General features: G+C 47.4%; 1 protein-coding gene across 1 annotated transcript in view; it reads right to left on the reverse strand.

Moving 5' to 3' along the window:
* Tnfrsf8 (TNF receptor superfamily member 8) overlaps window positions 1-27,668 on the reverse strand; it is a 47,865-nt gene that overhangs the window by 15,402 nt on the left and 4,795 nt on the right. Inside the window, exons 2-10 of the mRNA XM_031376985.1 lie at window positions 20,265-20,352; window positions 15,738-15,854; window positions 13,865-14,008; window positions 9,136-9,226; window positions 8,651-8,817; window positions 6,097-6,187; window positions 5,644-5,741; window positions 2,765-2,863; window positions 2,584-2,637 (exon numbers count right to left, since the gene is read on the reverse strand). Coding sequence (XP_031232845.1) covers window positions 2,584-2,637; window positions 2,765-2,863; window positions 5,644-5,741; window positions 6,097-6,187; window positions 8,651-8,817; window positions 9,136-9,226; window positions 13,865-14,008; window positions 15,738-15,854; window positions 20,265-20,352 — 949 coding nt within the window. The remainder of the gene's footprint in view (window positions 1-2,583; window positions 2,638-2,764; window positions 2,864-5,643; window positions 5,742-6,096; window positions 6,188-8,650; window positions 8,818-9,135; window positions 9,227-13,864; window positions 14,009-15,737; window positions 15,855-20,264; window positions 20,353-27,668) is intronic.

A 27,668-nucleotide genomic window follows, 5' to 3' on the forward strand; every position in this document is an offset into this window, starting at 1 on the left:
AGGGGAGGAGAGGAGAGGAGAGGAGAGAGGAGGGGAGGGGAGGGGAAGGGAGAGGAGGAGAAGAGGGGAGGGGAGAGGAGAGGGGAGAAAAGAAACCAGCCTAGTCTGGGCACTGATTGGTGGTGACAGAACAGGCTAAATTCTTTGATTCTGATCAAAGAATACTGATACTGCAATGCCCTGGATGCTCTGTGGTACACAGGGAGGTACTACAAGGATGATAATAAATCAAGTCTGGTAAGTTACTCCAAAAACTGTTTTGGAAAAAGTCAGTTTTTGTACTGTTTCCAACTTTTGGAAATCTGAAACTGCATCAGAGCAAAGTAATCCTTTTCAGCCTCCATCACCCTGTGACAACAGCAAGGTAGGGGTTGCAATCCTTAGCTGAGCACAGTAGTGTACACCTTTAATCCCAGCCCTTGGGAAGCAGAGGCGGGTGGATTTCTTTGAGTTCAAGGTCAACCTGGTCTACAAAGTGAGTCCCGAGGAGAGCCAGAGCTACACAGAGAAACTCTGCCTCAAAAACAAAACAAAACAAAACAAAAATAAACAAAACAAAACAAAAACCAGAACAAAACAAACAAACAAACAACAACAACAACAAAAGCCAAAAGTCACATACTGTTCTTCCAGAGGACTCTAGCCCGGGTCCTAGCACCCATACCAAGTCACTCACAACCACCTGTAACTCCCATTCACATACCCACATTCACACACCCACACATCCATACCTGCCCCCACATATACATCATTAAAAATAATTTTATAAATCAGTCAAGGTTTTCATGTGTATGTTAAAATGAAGGGCTGAGGGGAAGGAGTGAAGGCTGGGATGTGGCTCATGGAAGAGTACTTGACAAGCATGTATAAAGCCAGCATATATGAACTAAAAGGTATCCCCAGCCAAGCATAAACTGGGCAGGGCAGTACAACATCTGTCTGGAATCTCAGCACATAAAAGCTGAAGGTAAGAGGATTGGAAGTCCATGGTCATCTTCAGCAGCGTAGCAAGTTTGAGGCCAGCCTGTCTTAAAGTTAATTAATTACATATAGGATAAAATGAAGGGGCTGAATGCCTGGGGACATTCTGGGCTCTGTCCCAACTGAGGAGGGTTACACCCTGGCATCTAGCAGGTTGCTAAACATCTTACAATGCCCGGCTCAAGCGGCCTGCTGACAAAGCTCAGTGATGCTGAGGATGAGGCACACTATTCACGGAAACTCCAGTGACAGTAATGACAAGTCCCCATCCCGCTGTCTGCTCAGCACGTGGCCTTTACCAGCTGACCTCACCTTCCTGTGTCTCACACAGGCATCTGGGAAATGAAGAGAGTGGTAGGTGCTGAAAAGGCTATCCCAGGATAAAATGAAAGATGATGCCTGTGCTTTGTAACGGTACCAAGGACGCTTGCAGTAATGTTGGGCCAATTTGGGTGGTGGGTGGCAGACATCTCATTAACCTGCACCTACCATAGGTTCCTGCTCACAGGCCCCTAGGGGAACAAGAGTCTTCATATCAGAGGAGTGAGTGGGGCCGGGATACATATGTCTGTCTGCTCTTACCAGCCATCACACTCATCTGGAAGTTTGAAAGGTTTAGGACTGCCTGTTCCCAGACAAAACCCGTGCTGAATGTGTTCATGAGGACAGCAAGGAAATGAATAAATGCTTTTCTACCACCCACTGCTCCAGAACAGACCCACTGCCTAGGCCATCCTCACACTGCTCAGGCACACCCTGCCTAGGCCATGTCTACCCTTCTCAAGACTATTCTGCCCAGACCACACCCACCCTGACCAGGCCATATCCACTTTATTCAGATCATATCCACCCTGCCCAGGCTATGCCAACCCTGCTCAGGCCATGCCTACCCTGCTCAAGATCATTCTGCCCAGGCCATACCCACTCCATCCAAGCTATGCCAACCCTGCCCAATCCATGCCTACCGTGCCCAGTCCATGTCTACCTTGCTCAGGCCCACACTGCCCAGGTCATGACTACCCTTGCCTAGAATATAGTTATCTGGACCCTATGTGCTCACCCAGGTGAGCACTTCCTCTCACTCAGCCCTGGAAACCCAAACATCAAGGGAGCCAGGGGAAGCTTAAGGTCCAAAAATAGCCTCAATACTGAGGCCAGTCTCAAAGTCTAGATTCTTTGGATATTCTCTCTCTCTCTCTCTCTCTCTCTCTCTCTCTCTCTCTCTCTCTCTCTCATTCTAACAAGACTGTTCTCACGAACATTTGGAGAGAAACAAAAAAATTAACTGACAGCGATGGAAACTCTAATACTAGAAAAATGTCAAGAAAGCAAACAGCGGTTTCAATAAGCCCTGCCCGACAGCTCATGGAAACAGGCTTGAAACCATCAAAACACAAAAACCCCCTTGCTTGGCGAGCACTTAGGAGGCACAAGCATGTACTTATGAAACTTCTCAAACTCAAAACACCCCTTGCTGGACAATGTTGTTTTTTTTTTTTTTTTTTTTTTTTTTGTATGAGTTGGCCCAGGCCCCAGGCCGTACACGGGTCATGCACCTATCCATTCTGGCCCAGACAGCCCTTTGCAGGACCGGATACTTACCCGCCTGCTCTGTCTTGGGCTGGGAGGTCTGCACTAGGTAGTCCTGGTGAACCTCTGCAAAGACAGCAGGATTGGGGCTTAGGGAGTGAGCAGGTAGGGAAGGGACAGACAGGGCAAGCACCCAGGCCAGGCCAGCTTAATGGAGCCATCTTCCCCAGGACCCTGAGACACAAGCACTTACTCTGCTGGATTCGCCTCCTGCAGGCCTTCCAGTAACACAGGAGGAAGGAGCCAGAGCCAACCAGCAGCACCACCATGGCCACCCAGAAGAGCACGGGTCCTGAAACACAGGGTCATCCTGTACTCTGTGCATAGCTACGAGCCAGGGCTCTTTCCTGGACCACACAGGACAGGCCTAGGTGTAGCCCACTTCCTTCTTCTCCTGGGACATGGATCCCACTGGGGTGAGCAGCTCCTGGACCTTCTCAAAGCTGGGACCATCTGATTCAGCCCTTACCTTACCTCCCTCATCTGGCTCCAGGAAGCTATTTGGCAGCTCAGAAAGTAAGAAAAAGAAACCAGAGAGGATGAGAAATTGAGACATCAAGAATCAGAACTGAGGGGGGGGGGGGCTGGCTCAGCAGTTAAGAACACTGACTGCTCTTCCAGAGGTCCTGAGTTCAATCCCCAGTAACCATCTGGTGGCTCACAACCATCTGTAATGGGATCCAATGCACACTCTTCTGGCATGTGTCTGAAGATAGCTGCAGTGTACTCATATATTAAAAAAAAAAAAAAGAATCAGAATGGGTTGGGTATAGTGTTACATGCCTGCAATCTCAGCACTAGGGATATGGAGGTAGACCAGTTAGCCTGATCTATATACCTAGCTCCAGGCTAGCCAGGGCTACATAGTAAGACCTCATATATAAAAAGCAAAAACAAAGCAAAAACAAAAACAAAAAAACAAAACAAGAACAGCAAAACAAAATAAAACTCTAGAGGTTTGAGTGCTGTGGCTAGTTGGGATGAGGAGAACAAAGGCTGGCTAGGGAAACTGAGATCATCAGCTCCTGAGGGCAGGCACAGGGTCAGCTCTGCACAGAGCACTTCTAGCCATTAAAACAAAAAGGGCCAGTTGGATGGTCAGTGGATAAAGCACTTGCTGCAAGCCTGATGATCTGAGTTCAATGTCCAGAACCTACAGAATGGTGGAAGGGAAGAAGCCTACAGAAGCTGCCCTCTAACTTTCACACATGCACCATGGCATGTGTGTACATCATATACATAGGAATGAATGAATATATTTTAAAGCCAAAGGAGGAAGACTGAGCTTGTCCAAAGTCACCCCAGGCCAGGTGACTTCAGATTTCACATTCTTCAAATACACACACACACATACACCCCCTCCCATACGCACACACACACTCACGCACGCACACACATACAAAATAACATGAATCAAACACAGGACCTAGTGCATACTAAACCTAATGCACACTAAACTTAATGTATACTAAACCTGGTCTAGCCCAGACCCATGCATTTACATGCCCCCCCTTTTACACAGCCTACTCTGATTATTTTAATTATTTAATTGCTACTTGGGTACATGTCTTGCTCAAGTATGTTTTGTTTGTTATTATTGGGAGACAATAATTCAGGGTAGCTTCAAACTCGCTGTGTAGCCAATGATGACTGTTCTCAGGATTACCTCCACCTCCTCTGTGCTTGGATTATAGGCATGTACCACATCAGTGTATGTGGCTCTGGAAACGGAACCCAGGCTCTTTGGTGTGCTAGGCAAGCACTCTGCCAGGTAAGCCATAGCCACAGCCCTCAAAAGAAATTTCTATGGCGTGCTGAGAACTGTTAACTTGAGAACTATCGCCACCGTGTGTCCAAAACTAGTACTGCTAGTCCTAAAACGGATTGCCTGGTTAACACCTCATTAGCATGACCAGCAACTGTCTTGATCCTGCTCTGGTAATGTGAAGACCATTCTGGTGCTATATGCTGTCAATCCTGGTTGCTGATTTGCTATCCATTTCATATCCAAGGAAAGTGAGGATGAAGAGAATTAAGCATCCTAGTCTTTCAGTAACTTAGTCAATTTCTTTCTTCTTTCTTTTCCTTTCTATTTTTTTTTTTTCTTTTTGGATTTTCAAGATAGGTTTTCTCTGTGTAGTCCTGGCTGTCCTAGAGTTCACTTTGTAGACCAAGCTGGCCCCAAACTCACAGAGATCCACCTGTCTCTGCCTCCCAAATTCTGGGATTAAAGGCATATACCTCTACCCCCCAGCAACTTCTTTTTAAATAGGGTCTCTCGTGTAGGCCAGGCTGGCCTTCAACTTGCTGTATAGCAGAATATGACCTTTAACAACTATGAGACAAGGTCTCACTATGTAGCCCTGACTGCCCTAGAACCTGACATGTAGACCAAGTTGGCTCTGAACTTACAAAGCTCTACCTGACTCTGCCATCTAAGTTCTAGAATTGAAAGCATGTGACACCCCTAGAGTTTTTTTGTTTTGTTTGAAAGAATTTATCTTGCACACTTGTGTGCATGCATGTGTGTGTGTGTGTGTGTGTGTGTGTGTGTGTGTGTGTGCGTGTGTGTGGTCAGAGGACAGCTCTGTATAATCCATTCTGTCCTTCCACCTCTACATGGTTTCTCTGGATCAAACTGAGGTCATTGGGCCTGCTTCCTTGGGCAGGGCAGACGGCAAGTGAGCCACCTCACTGATCCAACCCTGAACTTTTCCTATGTCTACATCTCAGCCCTGGGATTCTAGACATACAGTACCAAGCCCCATGGATACTCTGGTAGGGATCAGACCCAGAGGTGTTGGACACTCTAGGTAAATATTCAGCCAACAGAGTCATACCCCCAGCCTCACAACTGAATCTTGAGTAGCAATTATAGGTCATCGGAATGAAGGCATGAAAAAAAGAAAAGTTCTGTCTCAAGGTGAAATAGTATCAGGAGACGACAGAGCCACAGGCTCAGTTCTAGAAGCCAGAAAGTTGGGATTGATCTTTATTTCTACATCCACCCGAGGCCAAAGCCCTGGAAGGAAACCCCACTGCCCCTTGCTTTGGACAGTGAATGATCAATACCTGGATCCAGAAATGGTGTTCCTGTGGACAAGGGAGAGGTGGGCTGCATCCTGCTGCTGGTCTGGGTATCTACCAAAAGGCTTAGGGTGGAGGCGGTACTATAACCAAAGGAAACCGAGGACAAGGGTGATGGTCAAAATTGTCATGTAAAAAGGGTGTGTCTAGAAAAGGATGATTCTTTCTCTAGAGAGGTAAAGATGAAGCCCGGGAACCCAGAAGATCTGCACAGTCTTGTTAGGCATTGGGAGGCATTGACTAAGCTCTAGACCCTCTGACTTTACAATCCTGTTATCCTTGAGACGGACACACAGCCGTGTTTCTCCCCACCCCCACCAAAGGCCTCTAGGTCTGATGCCCCAGCATGTTTAGCCCTGACTTCCCTGGGCATTGCCTGAGAAGACAAGGGACCATTCTGTCCTCCCCATTGGGGTGGGGAGAGGAACTAGGAGTCACCTGGCAGGCTCCCCGATGTTTTCTGAGGTGCTGATGTCAGGGAGTGTTCCTGGAGGTGGAAGCTCCAAGGTCATATTCTTCTCTGTATCACCTATAGGGATGATGTCATATTAGAATCAGTGCGGAGAGTTCGAATATCCAGTCTGCAGTGGGAAACAGTGGGAGGCAGTTGGGAGGTAGTGGGAAGTAGTGAGTGGGGGTCTCCTGTAACACACAGTTCCTGGCTACAGGTGACAAAGGCCATCAGGGTTGTGCTCTAAAACATCAAACTAGAGAGGCTGTGGTACCATGAGTACCACAAGCAGCTTCTGCTTTTATTTAAAAGAAGCTTAAAGGCCAGCAAGATGGCTCAGCAGGGAAGACCTTAGGTGACTAAGGTGATGACCTTAGCTGGATCCTTGGGCCCCACATGGTGGGAGGAGAGAACTAACTAATCGACATCCACAAGTCGTCATCTAACCCCATGGTGCATGTATCATGTATGCACACAAGCACGCACGCACACACACGTGCACACATGTCAAAGGAAGACAAGGAACGGTGGTGAATCCGTCCTTCACGCTCCTGGGAGGCAGTGGAGCTTCAGAACCTGGAGCCCAGAGGAAGGGAGAAAGGTCATCAGGAGTATGTCCGTGAAAGAGACCCTACGTCTCCTTTTCCTCTCTGTGCATCCTGGTCACCATGAGGTGAGCAACTTCTGTGGAGATGAGCTGCCTCAGAACGAAGCAACTACAGACAAAAATCTCCCCATCTGAGAACTAAAATGAACCCTTCCCCTTGTCAAGTTGAGTCACAGAGAGGGAAAGCAAACTAAGAGAGATTACATTTTAAAAATCAACTGACTTTCCGCACTGGCCGTATGCAGTTACCAGCTGTTGTTTGTGTGTGTTTGGTTGGGTGGGTGGGTGGTGGGTGCATGGTTGAGATGGGATAGTCCTGGGTGCCATTATGAAGTCCTGGGTGTCCTGAAACTCTTAGTAGACTAGGATCGCCTCAAACTCACAGAGATCCACCTGCCCTTACCTCCTGAGCACTGGGATTAAAGGTGTGCATCATCAGACCTAGTAAAGTTACAGCTTTCATTTGGTTTGTGTTTTTAAATTTTTAACCTTAGTTGAGCAGTGGTGGCACACGCCTTTAATCCCAGCACTTGGGAGGCAGAGGCAGGCAGATTTCTGAGTTCGAGGCCAGCCTGGTCTACAGAGTGAGTTCCAACACAGCCAGAGCTACACAGAGAAACCCTGCCACAAAAAACAAAATAGCATCAAAACAAAACAAAAACAAAAACAAATTTTTTAACCTTAAAAAAAAATTAGCCAGGTATGATGGGAAGGGTACACATTTAATCAAAAGAAAAAAAAATGCCTCATGGGATTGCTTGCACACGGGACAATTAGGTAGGGGCATTTTCAAAATTGAGGTTCCCTCTTTTCAAAAGACAAAAACTAATCAAGATACCTGAGCTACCTGAGCTACATAATGAATTCTGAGTCAGCTAGTGCTATATAGTGCTATATAGCAAGACCGTCTCTCTAAAACAAAACAAAAAAACAAAAAAACCCCACGAAAACCAACAAACACAAAACAAAAAACAAACAAACAAACAAAAACCAAAGACAAAATAAAAAATAAAACTACCACCAACAAAGGCAGAATAGGAATCAACATGTCCCCAAAAGGCCTTGGTGGAAAGCGTGAGGAGCGCAAGCACAAAGGAAGGGCTTGAAGCCAGAATCACAAGCCATCACCATTAACCAAACAAAAGCAGGGAGTATACAAGTGTTACATTGGAGTTCAGACTGGGAGATGTTCCGTCTGCAAGGTGCTTACTACACAAGTCTGAGAACCCAAGTTTAATGGCAGCAGCCAGATACAAAGGCAAGCATGGTGGAGCACACTTGTAGCCCCAGTACTAGGGAGAAAACAAGTGAAGCCTGAGGACTCATTGGCCAGCCAGCCTAGCTTAATCACTGAGTCCTGGGCCAATGAAAGGCCTTGTCTCAAAAAACAAGGCTCCTACAGAGAGAGAGAGAGAGAGAGAGAGAGAGAGAGAGAGAGAGAGAGAGAGAGAGAGAGAGAGAGATATTGATTGATTGATTTATTATTCACTGGTATTTCCAAGCCCCAAGTTGTAAACACCCCAAACCTCCAAGAGTTGCTTGGACAAGCCAAGCACAGTGAATATGTGTAGCACAGGCCGTTTGCTTTCTCAGAGGGGTGAAGCAGCAGCTGGGTCCTCAGCTATGAGAGCCATGGGGACCTTTAGGGGCCATGGGAGCCCTGGTCCAAAACCACCTGTTCTGTCACGAGCACCCCGAGTACAGGGCAGGAGCACAGAACCTGCCCCTGGCATGCAGGGCACTCAGACATTTTAGGAATGAAATAGTCCTTTTGGGACCTTTGGCCCTCGAGGCCCAGCCTCAGGAACTGCATCCTGGAGATGCTCTTCTGTGCCTACTGGGCAAGGCTGCAGCTCGAGGTCCTCTGCATACCTAGGTCCCCTTCTCAGACAGCACCTCCCTGGGAGACTGCCACAGCTTCAAGTAACCAGTACCTGGATCTAGACTGGGCTTCCTTGCCTTGGAAGACGAAGACTCTGGAACCTTCACCAGCTTAGCAGCACCTTCCTGAACAAGGTTGGTGACCCCCTTTGGCAGCAGGCTCCTCACACTGTCATTGGCTGTGGGTTCTAGAGTAGGCGTGGCCTGAGGAGTGGCGTGGCTGGAGAATAAGCCAGACAGGTCTGATGACTTCACACACCAAGGAGGTCTGGGTCTGGGGATTAGTGTCTATGGAGAAAGGCTCCTGCCTCAGTCCCTATGTGCCCTGCTATGAGCTGAGAGCAAGACCCAAGTTCCTCAGACCTGGGGTCTCTTATGGGCACCAGGCAGGGCTAGACACACACAGCAGGGACTCAGAGAGCCACCTAGGGTCCTACCAGCCTGGGCTGATCCCACCCATGCACCCTGTGTGTCCCGGAGACAGAGTCGCCCATCCAAAGGTCACCTGGAGAGGAACATAGGGGAGGACAGGAGTCACCTAGCAAGTGTCTTGCAGCCATCTGGATCGGAGCAGTTGGGGCCAGATCCCGGGGACGGCAGCTCACAGATAGTTTCCTTCTCTGCTGTGCCTGCAGAGGAGACAGTAGTGGCTTCAGAAAAGACACTGAGAAACCCAGAGTCCCCAGGAGCAGAACTGTCACCACCACATGTAGAATCGTGAATGAAGTACTAGGGGAACACAGTGGCTATCCAGAGACAGAGACGCTGGCTTTCCCAGCATCTGTTCACTCTAGAGTGAGGAGGATGTATCCCTTCACTTGGCTTGGTCAGTGATGCTCAGAGATGCACACACTCACCTACAGAAACACACACACAGACAAACAGACACACACACACAGATTCAGACACACACAATGCCCCCCAGAGATACATATATAGAGATACATATATACAGAGACACACAGAGAGACATACATAGTAACACACACAGAGACACATATACGTAGACACACACACGCACAGAAACACACAGACACACCCACAGAGAGAGAGAGACACACACACACAGATACACAGACACACAAGACAGGCACAAATAGACACAGATACACTCACACAAACACACACACATAAACACACACACACAAACAAAGATACATACACAGACACACACACAAATGCACAGACATGCACAAATAAATACACACACAGACATACACAAGGCATACACACTCAGAGACACATAGACAGACATACAGGCACACACAGACAGGCACACATAGACACAGATACACACACACAAACATACACAGAGACACGTACCCACAGAGGCACATAGACACACACAGACACAAGCACAAACACACGAATAAGTACACACTGACACACTCAGAGACACAGACACAGATATACACATACACACACATACACATACACATACACACACACTGACACACAGAGACACAGACAGAGACACAGACATAGGTACACACATACACACATACATACACACAGTCACACTGACACACAGAGACACACACACTGACACACACACAGACACAGACATAGATACACACACACACACACTGACACACACATACACATACACACACTGACACAGAGAGAGACACAGACAGAGACATAGACATAGGTACACACATACACACACATACACATACACAGACACACAGAGAGGCACATACTGACACACACACAGACACAGACATAGGTATACACACACACACACACACACACACGATCAGATATACACATACACACACACTGACACACAGACAGAGACACAGACACAGACATAGATATACACATACACACACACACACTGACACACAGAGAGACACACACACTGACACACACAGACACAGACATAGATACACACACACTGACACACACAGGCACACACACACACACACACACTGACACACACAGACACACACACACACACACTGACACACAGAGAGACACACACTGACACACACACAGACACAGACATAGGTATACACACACACACACACACACACACACACACACACACACACACACACACACACACACGATCAGATACTCCTGGGTTTGCTCTCCACCTCTACCACACCCTTACTATGCCGGGCAGTCAAGTAACCCATAACAGTCTTCCTTGCGCTGCTGTTCATATAAACAACCACATGAAAACAAGTCTGTCCTACTAGGTAATAAACAGTAAGTGCTCAACCTTACTGCACGCACTTTCCCACGCCTCAACGCCAATCTCATCACCAGGGGAGTGACCCACACGAGTTGGAAGATGCCCCAACAGCTTCAGTGGAGCTGAATACAGCAAGGTCAGCAGTATGATAAAGTTGATAAGGCTCAGCTGAGCATCTAATCCTGGCTGGAAGAGGATGTTCCCTGTGTTCTTGGGCTACTCAACCGCCATCTCTGGGTGTCAAACTCTCCACCCACAGAATGGGGCTGATGCAATCTGCCCTGCAAACATGGGATGCTTGCAAAGAAAGTCTGTAATAGGGGCTGGCGAGATGGCTCGGCGGGCAAGAGCACTGACTGCTCTTCCGAAGGTCCTGAGTTCGGATCCCAGCAACTACATGGTGGCTCACAACCATTGGTAATGAGATCTGATGCCCTCTTCTGGTGCGTCTGAAGACAGCTACAGTGAATTGAGCTGGAGCGAGTGGGGCTGGAGTGAGCAGGGCCAGCAGAGGTCCTGAGTTCAATTTCCAGCAGCAACATACATGATGGCTCACAGCCATCTGTACAGCTACAGTGTACTCATACACATAAAATAAATAAAATAAATCTTAAAAAAAAAGAAAGTCTGTAATAGCCTTGAGTGGTTGGTTTCTTGTGACCTGTGATGACACAGAAGTTACTCTCTCCTTTCACGACTGGAAATCCTACATCCCCTAGAGCTGCCTTCTGAGAGTCCACAGGGGCTCCAGAGATGAACAGGGTCAGGTGGCTGTGGCAGGGCCACTGACAGAATGTGCTGTGTAACTATGCAGGTAGCACGCACCTTTAAGCCCATCACTTGAGGAGTGAGCAGTTCTTCGAGTTTCAGGTCATCCTGGTCTACATAGTGAGTTCCAGGCCAGCCAAAAGCTACATAATGAGACCAATCTCAATAAGAGGAGGGGTATGTATCTTGAGGGATGTCTTAGTAGTTAAGACCACTGGATACTTTTTCAGAGGATGGGGTTCAATCCCCAGCTCCCACTTGGTGGCTCACAACCTTCTATAATTCCAATTCTAAGAAATCTGATTCCCTCTTCTTGCCTCTGTGGGCACTAGGCATGCATGTGCTACGCAGACATACATGTAGGTAAAACACTCACATACATAAAATAAATAAATCTGAAAATAAAAATAAATCTGGGTGTAGTGGCACATGCCTCTAATCCCAGCAGTCAGGAGTCTGAGGAAGCAAGATCAGAAGTTGAAATCCAACCTGGGCAACAGAATGACTCTGTCTCAAAAGATAAATAAAGAAATAAAAAAATTAATTTTAATAATGTCTCAATTTGTGCTAGGAGTATTGCTTATTGGTATACTCCTTCCTTGAATGACATGTAAGGCCTTGGGTTCAGTCTCCAATAAACACACACACACACACACACACACTTTTGTGCCCATGCACACATGCACACATGCACGCACAGTTCACACATGTAATACCGATATTTGGGAGGATGAGGCAGGGGAATTATTGAGGTTTTGAAGCCAGTAGTGACTTACAAGACATCCTGGGCCACAAAATGAGAGCAGGTCTCAAAAAGTCATAATCTAATAACATAATGACCTATGTCAGTTGGTAATCAACATAAGTATAACAAAATAAATTGTATTCTTGCTTACTTGTTAGGTCTTTGAAACTTACTGAGCATTATACACAGAACATCTTAGACCTGCCACATTTTAAGCATTTTTTGGACACATGTCAATGGCAGGACTTCAGAGACAGGTCTCTGTTGCCCCCATGTGGCAGTCATGGGAACTCCACCCAGACAGCCTGGCCCTGCTAGGCTAAGGATCTGTTTGTCAGGGGCTAAGATGTCAGGGGCTGGTGCTATGGCTCAGTGGGTAAGAGCACCAATGGCTCTTCTGAAGGTCCTGAGTTCAAATCCCAGCAATCACCCATAATGAGATCTGACACCCTCTTCTGATGCGTCTGAAGACAGCTACAGTGTACATAATAACTAAATCTTTGGGCTGGAGCAAGTGGGGTTGACCAGAGCAAGCAGAGTCAATTCACAAAAAGCAAATGAAGGCTCACAACTATCATCTGTACAGCTACTGCGTGTACTCATATACATAAAATAAATAAATGTTAAAAAAGAAAGCCTCTAAGTTACATCTCCTCGTCATATGAGCAGGGAGGAAAAAGAGTTAAAGGAGCCAGCCTCATCCACAGGCGAAAAGCTTCGCTACGGCCCAGCCCTCAGCTAACTTGCTGATTGCAGACAGGGGCAGTACCCACGGTACAGAGCATTCTGTGGTGCAGGAATTCGGAAAAAGTCCATGAAGCCAGGAACCAGAAATGCCAAGGACACCGGTTAGAGAAAAGGGTCTACAATTTTCACCCCTCACCACCGCTTTGTCCCACCAGGAGTTTATGTGATTGTCGAGTCTTTTTTGCACCCCCACCTCCGTGTCTCCCCTCTAGAAAGCACATTACCAGCCCCATTTCTGAGAACAGAATCTCACTATGCAATCAGCCTAGCCTCCTGACCACCACTTTTAATGGCAACCAGTGAGGACCCATGATTCTTAGCCCTTCCTCTGACCACAAATCCCTCCCTTGTATTGTCAAAAAATTAGAAGCTTGGAGATGGTTAGGCCTGATGCCACAAGGCAAACTGGGGAAAACACAAAACAAAACAATTTCTCTGCCTTGAATCTGTTGTCCAATGTCTCAGTACCTCACTCTCCTATAAAATGTCCAATTCGGAAGCGGGGAAGCCAGCTCTAATTTGTCAGAAAACTCCCAGGGCAGAGACTTGAGGCTTCCTACTTACTTGTGGACCAGCAGAGAACTGTCCATGACCCCAAGTTTCAAATGGGCCCATAGCCTCCTTTAACCAGGCCTGGGCCTCTGCCAGTAGAGTATCTCTGACAGGACGTAAATGTGAGAAGTGAGCAGCAGAAACCCCAGATGTTGGACACATCACCTGTTTGCCCTACAGTGGTGGGAGGGTTAGGAGGCCTGTGGCAGGCACAACAGTAGTTGCTAAGGAGTGGTGGGTAGGGACACTCACCTGGAAACTTGACCACCTCTTCTTCAGAACAGCGGAGTTTGCAGCGGGCACAGGAATTGACCGCTGGCGTGCAGCAGTACATACCAGGCTGACATTCACAGATCCGAGGAGAGGTCCCAGAACATGGAGCCTTCTCCACAAGACCTGGGGGACACAGAGAGGGTCATGGAAGGGAGAGGGGAACCCAAGGGTGGGGATCCAGTGTACACAGGGATCATCCACGATGAAAGTAAGATGTCCCATGACCCTCTGGGAGACTGGCCAGCTGGCACTCTGGGCCTCTCCTCAGTTCTCCTGATGTATGTGAATGGGCAGGGTGAGAGTGACCTTCACCTCCAGCCCATATACCTGTACACTACTACACAGATTACAAACAAATAAATGTGGGGCTGGGGAGATGGCTTAGTGGATACAAGCAGTTGTTCTTCGAGCAGAAGGTCCTGAGTTCATATCCCCAGGACCTACGTAAAAAACTGAACTTAGAGGACCGTACTTTGCTTTTGCAGAAATGGGAAGACTTGTAGGGCTTGGCTAGCCAGCCGATGTGGCTGAATCAGTGAACTCCAGGTTCTGTGAGAGTCTCTGTCTCAAAAAGGAAGTTGGAGAATGACTGAGTAAGACTCCTGACATCAGCCTCTGGCTTCCTCATACATATACAGCATGCATGTGTGCATATATAAACATGTACATGTATATAAAATAAATAATGTCCCAGGATACGGAAGAGACTGAAGTACATGTCACTGTGTGACAAGCCATTCTGAAAAGGCATTACACTGTGATTTCATGGACCCCCGGCAAAAAAAATGAGGTTTTAACTGTAGAGGCAGGAGAGCCTTTGGTGGTTGCCAGGATGAGGAGGATAGAAAGATAAGCTACAGAAGCATGGGGAATTTTAGGAAGTGCACTGTATGTTCTGGGCACAGACACACTGTCCATGGCCAAATCCCACACCATGCGCATCCCAGATGAATCAGGGTGAGGGATGAACTTGGCGATACATATCCACACTAGCTCATCTTCTGTGTTGGAGTCTGACTATTGAAAGGTCTCCTCTGAGGGAGATGGCTGTGGCGTAAAACACTTTCTATGAAAGCATAGGACTTGAGTTTCATCTCCAGAACCCGTGTTTAAAAAGATGGGGGTGGGGGTTTGGAGAGATGGCTCAGTAGCCTAGCATGATCAAAGTCCTGAGTACCATTCTAGCCATGGCAGTGCACACTTGTGATCCCAGTAGTCAGAACATGGAGACAGAAGGACACGGACACACACATACACACACACACACACACAATTAGGAAGAAAATACAATCTTTAGAAAAATCTTTGCACGCAGTAAACAAAATACACATTTTTTTTAAAGGACACTGAAAGCTTTGATAAAATATGATTATTAGGTTTTGAGAAAAATCTCAACACATCTTTCAACCTAACCATCCACACAAAACCAAAAGAAAATGCCAGATCCTAGCACTAAACACAAGCAATTAATATTAGAAGAACCTATTTCAAGAACTCTCCTGGAAGCTTCACCTTCTTTGTTAAGAAAGAATGCAGCTCTTGATGCCAGGGCACTGCTCAGGCTGCTCCAGGGAGGCCCTTCACATTACGAATCCTCAGATTCTTCACTATAGAAATGAGTTAAGAAAACGGTCCTTCATGGGGCATTGTGATAATGCCCGCCCCCCCCCCCCGAACCCCTCTGGGAGCACACTATGTCTTTCTGAAAAGTACGGATGCAAAATTTGGCTGCTGATATCAATCTTCAAATGAAGAGAGGTAAACTGAGGCACCAGGAGATCAGATCTTGATACTTCCTGCCTCTCAGATTCCCCTCTGAGTCATGCTCCAGGGAGAGAGAATAAGTTCTCACCTGGCAAACAGGTCACGCAGGCAGTGCACTTCCCATCTTCATTGATGTAGTAGTCAGGAGCGCACTGCTTCCTGCAGTGGGCGGGACCCTGTGGGCATGGCTGTGTTGGAGACAACCCTGGGAAAAGCAGCAGAGAAGTTCTAGGCTAGGTCGTCTTGGTAACAGGCTGGCCTTCCACCCTCCATTTCTCATTCCTAAATCCCGTTCGTCTCTGCTTTAAACTAAGGTTGCATCAGATAATGCTTGTGTTACAGATGGAGTCACGGACCTTGGTGGAGGTCACTGGGAACAAAAGGGCAGCCCAGGTATGGAGAAGATCTGGCATTCACGGGGTGCCATCTGACAATCTGTGATCTCACACTAACAATATGATCTGTTTCTCCTAGAGTGGACAAGAGTGAAGGGTCAGTGAAGATCAGCAAGCACGGGCTGAGTACTGGCTGTCACTCTCAGCAGAGGTCCTGGTTCTCTGAGGGAACTGAAGGGACTATGGGGAGTTACGACCATGAAGATACTGACTCAAGCTGACTGAGAGGCCCTGGGGCCCAAACCTTGAGGACAGTAGGTGATGACCGAGGCAAGGGGTACATGATATCTGCCAGGTTCTGTCTGCCCTGCCAGAGCCTGCCAGGTTTGTTCCATCAGATGTTTCCCACTACTTCGCCACAGATTGAGCACATGACCCAGGTGGGCTAATCAGAACATTTCATTTCTCCCATTACCGCCTCAAAATAGGCATGTGACTCCAACGGACCAATCAGCGTGCTATCTTTCTCACCATTGTGATTGGCTCGACATGGGCACATGACCATCAGACCATCAACCAATAAGCCCCATCTCTTAAGAGTTTTCAAGGTGGATGGTCTGGCTTTTACTACTGAATTTCTGGTTAAAATTGGTTAAATCTGGTTTGGTAGCATATTCCTTTAATCACGACTGGGAGTTAAATTTCAGTATCTAAATTCTCCAAAATACTCCCACACTTTCCAGGATGGCTGTCTCTGTTTCTAGCAACCATCGCATCTCCTGTTGCAGGCCCTGGATCATATTTGGTGAACCCATGTTCGTCTGACTCATAAATAGAAGCTGGAGAGACACCAAGGCCTTCACCATCCCCACCCTGAACAAGGCCGGGAGTCCAGAACACCAAGGAAGGTGGAAGGGGCTCAGGGTTGAGCTCAGGCTGAGCCTACTGGCAGGTGATTGTGGACCATGTTCAAGTTCCTTCTCTGGGTTCCTATGGGGTTCATGCGCTACTGTGGGTAAAGAGCCAGGCCTCCATGGTAGTGCCCTGAACCCTAAGTGCTGTTGGTCAGTTTATGATGCAGGCAGTGAGCTTGTCACCACAGGTATGTTAGCAGAGAACTGGGAAGTGGCTGTCAAGTGGTGGCAAGGCATCCCGCCTAGGTGAGGACAGACATGAAAGACCTCTTAGCCTCTTAAATTCAAAGGTCTCCCAGCTTCCTCTGCCAGCCCACCCACGTGCAAACTCTACAACATAGCTGAGCGCTGATTTGAGAGGGCAGGCAAAATGTCAGAAATTTCCCCCAAACACGGAAGAAGGTTTTTTCTTTTCTTTTCTTTTCTTTTTTTTTTTGGTTTTCCTCTGTGGCTTGTCCGGAAGCACAGGGTCAATAAAACTCCAGAAAAGACACCCCGCCCACCATGAAGGCCTAAGGTACTCAGCCACTTTCAGCACTGAGCCCTAGAGGAAGTGAGAGGAGGGAGCCGCTCCTCTCTGTGAGTTCCAGCTGTTAAGTGGAGAAAGCCTAAGGCCTAGGGGTCATGCTCACAGGTGTCTTTCTCTCTGTGACTGTAACTGTGGCTACAGAATTTCATAGCACTGTGGCCATACCTGTCTGTGGGGAGAAGGTCGAAAACAGAAATGTGGGGAGCCAGTCCCTTGCAGCAAAGGAAGATTCCTAGAGGTAGTGTCTCAGAGCTGCAATGGGGTTGAGATAGCAGAAGGGGGGACACCCTGGGTAAAGGAGACAGACAAAACCAAAGGACTAGACGCCTGAAAAGCAGGAGAAGGAGCTGGAAGGAATGACCTATTCCAAGAGTGATCTTGCCATTGGATTGAAGGGTGGGTGGGTGGGTGGGTGGAGGGGATAGATGAGGAGGGGGAATGGAGGTGAGGGTGGGGAGGGAGGAGGAGACCTCCGTGGACTAGAATTGCTCACATCCCTTACTCCCCACCCCCAATTCATAATGAAACCCTTAACTTCAATGTGGGAGAGAGACAGAGGTTTAGGAGCCGTCTCTATGAAAAGGGGAGTACACACCATAGGAGGGTGGCCGAGTCAGACTGTAAGCCAAGAAGAGCTCTGAGCAGAAATCTAATCAGGCCAGAACCTTGTCCTTGAGTCCTCCAGTTTCCAACTAGGGGAAAGTAATGGTCTGCAGGATCCCAGAGAGGAAAAGGTGTTAGCATCCAGAACCTGCCTGCGGCAGATATGTGGGCGGGTCCACAGGCCTGTCGCCAGGGCAACGGCCACCATATTCCCAGAATCCATTGGGTTCAGCTCCCACCTTTACCTGGACTGCTACGTCACGACATATATATAATGGGTACTTTCCTCCATCTTTCTCTCTCTCTCTTCTTCTCTCTCTTCTCTCTCTCTTCCTGCGCTGCTACCCCCTTACCCCCCTTCCAATTAAACCTCTTACACATGAAACTGCCTGGGCCTGGTGTCTGCAGACGCTTCCTGCCGCGACTCAAAACCCATCAAAAGGAAGGAGAAGGATTGGGGAGACAAGTAGGGAGAAGGAAGGAACCCAAGAGAGGCTGAACATGGGGGCACAGGCCTGTAATTGGTCCCAGCACTGGGGGAGGGGGAGAAGCAAGAGGATCAGGAGTTCAAGGCCAGCCTCCACTACACACAAAGTTTAAAGGCAGCTTAGACTACATGGGATTCTGTCATCAAAGACTCATCACAAGAACATTTAATTTTGTTCTTGTTTGGCTTGTTTGTTTTTTTGTTTTTGTTTTTGTTTTTGTTTTTGTTTTTTGAGATAGGATTTCTCTGTGTAGCCCTGGCTGTCCTGGAACTCACTCTGTAGACCAGGCTTGCTCCAAACTCACAGAGATCCACTTGGCTCTTGCTGGGATTAAAGGTTTGCACCACCACCACCCAGCTCAAATAGTTTTTTCTTTATGTATATGTATGCTTATGAGTACATGTCATGTGTGTAGGTGCCCTCAGAGGTGTCAGATTCCCTGGAGCTGAAGTTCACAGGCAGTTGTGAGCTGCCTAAAGAGGATGTTGGGAACTGAACCTGGGTCCTTTGGAAGAGCAGGAAGTGCTCTTAACCACCGAGCTATCTCTCAAGCCCTGCAGAAATATTTTTAAATCGTTTTGGAGAATAGACATTATTATATTCTTTGTCAGATATTTCATCTGGTAGCCTGTGCAAGATGGCTCCATCAGAGAACACAGGGCTAAGAGCAGCTGTCCAAGAATCTCACCTAGCTCTAGCCACATCCCCATTGACCTTGTACAGTACTGCCTGCACCCACTCCAGACACTGTGCCTGGGAAGCATTAATATTGGGTACATGGGCCTACTACTTCTCACCCACAGGAAGCCCTCCAGACACAGTGACCTACCTCTGATGCCTTGCTGTCCTAAAAGCAGGGGGCAGCTACAGTGAGCCAGTGACAGAGACTTCCTCCCACCCTCAACTGTCATAGCTAATGTTTCTTTCAAGCAGACATCTATTCCCGGATCTCAGAGACAGCACCACAGCTGCACCTCATACCCCAGCCATCAATGACCCACCCCCACCCCCAACATGTGCTTGAGACTTTTGATGGTAGTCACAGGGGATCAAAACAGCTCATAACCCCTTTTCTAATCTTCGGGCCTGAAGATTGTTCCAGATGGATTTCCTGAAATTCTCCTAGAACTCACACTGTACTAGGGGTAGGGGAGCATCCTAGGAAGCCTGCAGTGGTTAGGCAAGCTCTGTTCCCCAGAAAGGTTTAGCCCAGAGCAGCTTGGGATGAACACATGTGCTGGCTTGGAGCAGATGAGAACTGTAAAGGTCAGGGTGAGGTAGTATACTCCTGCAGTCCCAGCTCTATTGATGCTGAGATAGGACAGCAAGTTCATTGCTACCCTTGAGAGAGAATCCATAGTCAAGTCCCAGCACTCAGATGGCGACTCACAACCACCTGTAACTCTAGTTCCAGGGGATCTGACACCCTCTTTTAATCTATGCCACTGCTTGCATGCATGTAGTATAATATATACATCCAAGCAAAATACTCATAAACTGTGGGAGAAAAAGGGAGAGAAGGTCTTGCATCCTTGTGGCAGCAGCAGAACTAGCCTGGGCAGCAGGCAGCCTTGCCCTTCCCCAGACCCTGTGACATTAGAGCTGGCCTTCGGAAACCTGTCGCTAACCATGATCATGATAGTGTTTGCTACCTTCTATCCCTCCGCAACCCCTGCTTTCCTCTGGCTCCCCCATGAATATCATACACTAAAACAATCTACTTCCTGCCTTTAGTAGCCCACTCACCTGAGGGGCACTGGTAACAGTTGTTCCTGGCAGCCTCCCCCGGGTAGTAGCTGAGGTCTCTGGCACAGGTGGTCTTTAGTGGTCGATCCTGGAGAGTCAGAAAAGCTGGTGAGACAAGGCCAGACTTCCATCCGTAGTTCCACCCTGTAATCCCAGCTTGGTGTCCACTCACTGTCAAGGCTGAGACCGACTGTCTTAGAGATCAGAAGGAATTCCTGACTGCCCCATGGCAGCTTAGATGCAAATGGAACACCCAGGAGTCTCCATACCTTCCTCTGCTCATAGTTCCCCCCTTGTTCATCTCTTGCCCCACAGCTAATTAGTTCTCTCAGCTACCTTCAAACTATCAGCCATAGCAGCTGCTGGTCCCACCTGTGTACTCCTTGCCTGGGGACTGACAACCCTTCTGCCAGCAGCTGGTCCCACCCGTGTACTCCTTGCCAGGGGACTTCCGCCATGTCTCTGAGACAACTGCAGCAATAAAAACACCTGGTAAAGTTTTATATGAGCATACCCAGAAATGGTATCTGAAATCCTGCATACCCAGATGGAAAAGTGCCCAGATCCTAAGACACAGGCAGGACATTGCCCAAGCCCAGCATACTCAGATTCCCCCTCTGAAAACAAAACATGAACCCACTGCTATGTCTATTAATCAATTCTGTCTGCTCTTGAATTTGACATAGGTCAAACTGCTCAGTCTGTTCCTTTGCAACTTTCTTTTTTTCTTTTTCTTTTTCTTTTTCTTTTTGGCAGCGGGGAGGGCATTGTGGCACACACTTTACTCTCAGCACTTGGAAGGCAGAGGCAGGCTGATCTTCGTGAGTCCAAGGCCAGGGCAGCCAGGACTACATCTTGAGACTCTGTCTCAAAACAAAGCAAAAAAGAAAATAATGTTTTACTCTGCAAGAACGTTTACACCACTGTACTTTTCTTGCATATATTCCTATAGCCAGCTTCTTTTTTTACAATCTCTCAATCTCTCTCTCTCTCTCTCTCTCTCTCTCTTTCTCTCTTTCTCTCTCTCTCTTTCTCTCTCTCTCTTTCTCTCTCTCTCTCTCTCTTTCTCTCTCTCTCTCTCTCTCTCTCTCTCGATGTGTGTGTGTTTGTGTGTGGTGTGATGTGGTGTGCATGTGTGAATACATGTTCCTATAAGCCAAAGAGGACATCCAGTGTCATGTTCGATCACTTTCCACATTATTCCCTTGAGAAAGGGTCTCTCAGTGAGCCTGAAGCTAGGTCAGGGTCTGGCAGACCTCAGAAATTCAGTTTCTTCTCCCATAGCTTTGGAGAGCAACAGGCACTGGTGACCACACCCAGCTTTTAAAGTGGGTTCTAGAGATCTGAAGCCAGACTCTTACGCTTGTGCAGCACATGCTTTTACCCACTTACCTGTCTCCCCACCCCCTACAGTCAGGCTCTTTAATTCAGTGTTCAGTTTCAGGAATCATTCACCTCTTTGGATAGACAACAATGCCCATGGCCTTGCAATACTGCCAATGTTTGTGTCCGCTTCACTCTTTGGTTGTTCCTGTCTGGTAGTTACCGTGCTAATACTGCTTCATTCTTATTTTTATTTATTATTTTAATATTTAAAAATTTTTATTTTAATTTAATGTGTTTGGCCTGTATATATGTCTGTGTGAGAGTGTCAGATCCCCTGGAACCTGAGTTCTAGGATTAAAGGTATGTGCCAGCCTATGTAGCTATTTCTAAATATAGCTACAGTGAATTAAGTGCCAGTTCTGATAGACCATCATCTAATTTTCTTCCTTTCTTTCCTCCCCCTTTCTCTTCTAGACAGACTTTCATGTAGGTCAGGCTGGCCTCAAACTTACTATTAGCCAAGGATAAACTTGAACTCCTGGTCCTCCACCCTTACCTCTCAAGTGCTGGGATTCTAGGCATATATATGCCACTACACCCAGTTTTAGGCTGTGGCTGGAATCCAGGGCTCCAGGCATGATAGACAAGCACTCTACCAACTGAGCCACACTCCTAGCCTTGTTCTCCATCCGGCGTTTATTTTTGGTTTTGTTTTTTGTTTTTTGTTTTTTGTTTCCAAGCCCCTGCACTGGTCATTTAGCTGCAGTGTTCAAGGTTGCCATCTGTCCTGCATTCTTGCTGGCACTAAATGATGCGTGACGGTTACCAGTGTTTGTCGGTTGTCAATGCTGCTTTTAAAAGATTCAGTAGTTTTGGTGAGGATGCAGTGATAGCTTGTGGTATGGTTTCTTTGCATTTCTCTCATGAATAATACCGGCCTCACTTATTATTGGAAATAAACTCCTGCAGCTTTCTAGAGTTCTTTGAATTGTAAACCCCACTGGGAGATGGGCTTTGTCACACTTAACATTGATTTTCAATTCTAGGCGGGACCTAGAATCACCTACGAGACAAGTCCATCACTGGGGAAAGTCAGGGTAGAAACTAACACATTGACCATGGAGGGGGCACTGCTTACTGGCTTTTTCCAAGGCTCACAGGGTCTGCTGCTTTCTTTATATAGACAAGACCCACTTGCTCAGGGATGGCACCTCCAAAGTGAGCCTTCCTGCGTTAATTAGCCAACATGAGAATGCCCCACCCACATGCCCATGGGCCAAACTACTGGGAGACAATTCCTCGACCTAGCTTCCCTCTTCCTAGAATTGTCAAGGATACAACCAAGATCCGTCATCACACCAGCCTTAGGTACATATGAATTCAAGGCCAGCCTGAGATGCAAATGGGGGTGGGGTGGGGTGCTGTATTTGTGGAAACTTCAGAGAGTTACCCCAAGCTTAGTGGTGCTGGAAGATGCGTGTGTGGGTGCTAATTATACTTTTTTTTTTTTTTGACACTTCTGTAACCATGTCACCATGCTAACTTGAAATGCTATATATAACTTAAGGTTTTGGGCTGGGTTGTAGCTGAGTGGTAGAGGGTTCGTCTAGTGCGTAGACACATTCAGAAACCCGGTTCTGAATGCAGCAACTAAAAACACCGAGACGTTCACACAGCACAGTCAGGAGGCACAGGCCGCCTCTGTTCCCATTTTTTTTTTTTTTTTTTTTTGCAGGTTTACCTTCCAGAAACTTTTACTTTTTAAGTTACAGGGATGGGGGTAGGGGGCTCCTAGGACCCTCCAGGCAGCAACCCAGCAGCGCAAGCTGCAGTTCCCTGATGAGTCCCTCCATGCGTGTGTACAGAAACCTGAGGTAGAGCTAGCTGGGGCTGTGAGGACTGAGCCCCATGGGGCTTCAGAGGATGGGAAAGTTTGATGTCCTTGCCCTGGGTTTTCCCTCCTGGCCTGCCCCATCACTTCACTGATAGCTAAAGAGCCTGAGGGAGCATTGCCCTGACCCTGAGCCATCTGAGAGTCATCTGTCTGCTTACATCCTTGCTGACCCACTCTGGGCAGGTGAGGGTATGTGGTACCCTGTATCACTTCTCCAAATCCAGCCTACTTTCAGCCAATTCCTGCTTATAGATAAGGAAACTGAAGCCTAGAGAGGCACAGCTGTCTGCCTAAACTCACACAGCAACCAAATGCAAATTGGAGATTTGAATTATACCAGGTCTCCATTTCTCCCCCCATCTCAGCCACAGGTTACCTTAAAAAAGTCCAGTGCACTGGAAAGGACAACACATCACCCAATACTCCACATCAAATCATGATCCCAATTAAGGGGCTTTCTACAGTTCACCCATTTTTAAATGTCAGTACAGAAACTGAAGAGATGGCTCAGCAATCAGGAGTGCCTTCTGCTCTATGAGGAGCGAGGAACAGAGTTTGAAACACCAGCACCCACATCAGTTGCCTCACATAAATAGTAATAAAAAATGTCAGTTTAGAACCAATCATGCTGGCACATAACTGTAATCCATCTCTCTGGAGGCAGAGGCTGTAAAATTAAAGGGTCAAGGTCTCCCTCAACTGTATACCAAGTATAAGGCCATTGTAGGATACTTGAGACCCTGTCTCAAAAGGTTTTAAAAAGTCACTGCATACAGTTTCAGCACTCAAGAGATAGAGACAAGTTCAAGTCCAGCCTGGGTACCTGGCTGTTAAGGTAAGAGTTTACCTCAAAAGAACTTGGAGGGTGGGGAGACACGTAGAGGACTGGAATATAGTTTAGTGGTAGTATGCCTGCCTAGAATGAGGCCCTGGGTTTAAGACGAGCACCATTAAACCAACCAACCAACCAACCAACCAACCAACCAACCTCAGTGTCTGAGTTATAGGCTGCTAAGGAATGTGAGGGAGATCACTCTAATGGATAATATTTGAATAAATGGTAAATTAGAATGCAGGCTTTTTGTTTTGCTTTGCTTTGTTGACACTGGGTCATGCTGTGAGGCCAAGGCTGGCTACAAAATGTTTCTCAGGCCCCAGCCTTCCAAGTAGCTGGGATTTAAAGGGGTTTCACCATGCCTGAACACAGAGAACCAGGGCACCAGAATAACTGGGGGCTCTTTTCTAAAATTCTGTGTAAGTTCAAAGCCTGTCAGCAGGGTGCGCTATCTTCTGGATGCCCAGAATAGTAATGGGAGCCTGTCACTCACAGCCCCACGGAGGGATCCCCAAGGGGGGGAGGGGGAGGGGGATGGCCAAGCTTTCCTAGTCCCTCCAAGGGACTAAGCCACCTGTAGCTGCCTCTGCCTAAACTGTAGTTTTATTCCCCAAATCCACTAGTTTTTCCTCATCTTCCTGTTCTCTAAGGGTGACCTCATACTTACCCTGTTCCCACATCCCATTCATAGTTCAGACACCAGAAAGGTCTTTGTTTTGGGTTGAGTCAAGCCTTTTAACAGCAGGTCCATCTCACCGTATCTGAAAGGTCTTTGTTTTATTGGCTTTGTGTTCTGTAGTACTTGAGAAGAACCAACTCCCTAATGCATGCTAGGCAAGCACTCTGTCTTAGTGACCCAGTGTCCCCTCCTCCTTGTTTATCCTCTATTTTTATTTAGAAAGTCTCACTAAAATTTCCAGGCAAGTTCTGATCCTTCTGCTTCAGTCTCTTGAGTAGCTGGAATGACAGGCCTGCACTGCTAGGTCTGGCCTAGGTCTGGCTACCACCAGAAGCTTTTTTTCCCTTCTTTAGATATGTTCATCTTATTTTACGTGTGAGTGTTTTGCCTGTATGTAGTATGTGCACCACATGTGTGCTTGATACTCATGGAGGTCAGAAGAGGGCATTGGATCCCCTAAAATTTGAGTTATGAATGGTTATGAACCACCACGTGGGTGCTGGGAATCGAATCCTGGTCCTCGGAAAGAGCAACAGGTGCTGCTAACCACAGAAACCCCTCTCCATCCCCTATCATGGGTCTGAGTTCCTGTGCCACAGGTCACTGGGCACCACACTGTCTAGGCTCTCCAGGCCCCACAATCAGGAGTCAAATAAAACTTTTCTAAAAACTTAAAATACTGTTGTTGTTCATGATGTTCATGATGGTGCTTTTATGTGCTCTGTGTGTGTGTGTGTGTGTGTGTATGTCTGTGTGTCACACACAGCGCAGACTTGTGGAGGTCAGAAGACAATATCCAGGCATCAGTTCTCTGCTTTCACTTTCCTTTTTTGAGGCAGAGTCTCTCATTGTTTCTGCTACATAGTCATTCATCCACACCTCCCTTCTCATCTGGAATTACAAATGTATGCTGCTTCTACATTAGCATTTTTACATGAGTTCAGGGGATCAAACTCCAGGGCATCAGCCCTGTGTGATAAACACTTTCACCCACTGAACTATCTTGTCAGCTCCAAATAAAACCTCTTTGAAGCATTCAGCCTCATGTATTTTGTTACAACAACAAGGCCATACCACTAGGCCACATCTTCTATCTGCAATGCCAGCAATGGAGGGCCAAATCCTCACACACATCCCTTCTTCCACATCCTCTCTCAGCTCTTTGTTGGAAGGACTTGTGACATTAGACAGAGCCGACAGTCCCAAACCCCAGGGATTTCCCATTTCAGGGTTCATATGAACTCTGCATCAGTGAAATCCTCGGTAGTTAAAGCTGCTTGCCTCCAAACTTGAAGACTCCGAGCCTCAGGACTCACACAGTGGAAGGAGAGAACCAACTCCTGCAAGTTGTTCTCCGACCTCCACGTACACATCACGGCATGCATGTTCACACAGACATATGCACAAATAAATAACTGTCATAATAAAGAGATATTTGGGATAGTGATGCATGCCTGTGATCCTAGAACTTGGGAGGTGGAAGGAGGAGGATTTGGAGTTCAAGGCCAGACTTACCTTAGGGAGGAGGGAAGGGGGATGAAGGGGGGGAAGAACCTGGTAGGAAGTTGTTGGGTATTAGAAGAGATCAATGTAATTCTCACAGAACCTGGTAAGTTTAGCTCCCTTCTATGATTCCCAATGCAAGTCTTTAGACCATGCAGCCAGGTGGGCCAGAGCCCTGGGGAATTTGAGGATGGAGGAGGCAACTGAGAAGGACAAGGTGTCCCTGGAGCTTAACAGTTCTGTGACCTCCTTTCAGCTCCCCTCTACTCCCCAGAGCTACCAAGTAACACACCTGTGTTACTCTTGGCCACCAAATTTGTTACAGTTCATTACAGCAGTGAGAGGGAACTAATAAAATATCACCAGACTGAATGAAAGATCCTAGTTGAGGCTAGAGAGACAGCTCAACAGTTAAGAGCACTGGCTGCTCTTCCAGAGAAGCCAAGTTTGATTCTCAGCACCCACATGACAGCTCATTGAAACTCCAGCTCCAGGGATTCTGACACTGTCACACAGATGTCTATGCAGGCAAAATGCCAATGCACATGAAATAAAAATAAATAAAATCTGTGTAAAAGAGAAATAGATAGAAAGATTTTACCCCTGGGCTGGAAAATATCAATAGGATGGAAGGTATCAAGATATGTGGAGCCTTAGGCTATTCTAAGCATCTTAAGTGAGAAGAGTTGACGCCCCTCAATGCTGGTCCAGAATGCAGGACGAGCTCTGCAGGCAACGCTGGTACTAGAAACCTAAATCAGAAACGGAACTCTCTTGAAGCATCCATACTTGAATACACCATTTGAGACCTGAACTTGGGTAAAATAGAACATGTATGTCCCTCCCAAACACCGTGGCACCTTCTCAGGCTTTTCCCACCATTCAGCCAGGGGCCTAACCCCAGATACAGCTAGAATCCCCCACAACCCCACTGCTGCTTGCCTCTCCCTTGATAGCTACGATCACTGGCTCCTGTTATTAAGGCAGATGTGACATCTGATTAGGTTGCCCAGTGAAAGCAGGACCATAGCCCACTGCAGTCTATACAACTGGACTCCTCCCACGCCTCCTCCTTGTAGTGCTCTTCCTTTGCCCATTGTGAGCCGGCCATTCCTGCCCACTGCAGTGTATACAACCGGACTCCTCCCACGCCTCCTCCTTGTAGTG

This window comes from Mastomys coucha, unplaced genomic scaffold (assembly GCF_008632895.1).
Source record: "Mastomys coucha isolate ucsf_1 unplaced genomic scaffold, UCSF_Mcou_1 pScaffold18, whole genome shotgun sequence".
NCBI lineage: Eukaryota > Metazoa > Chordata > Mammalia > Rodentia > Muridae > Mastomys > Mastomys coucha.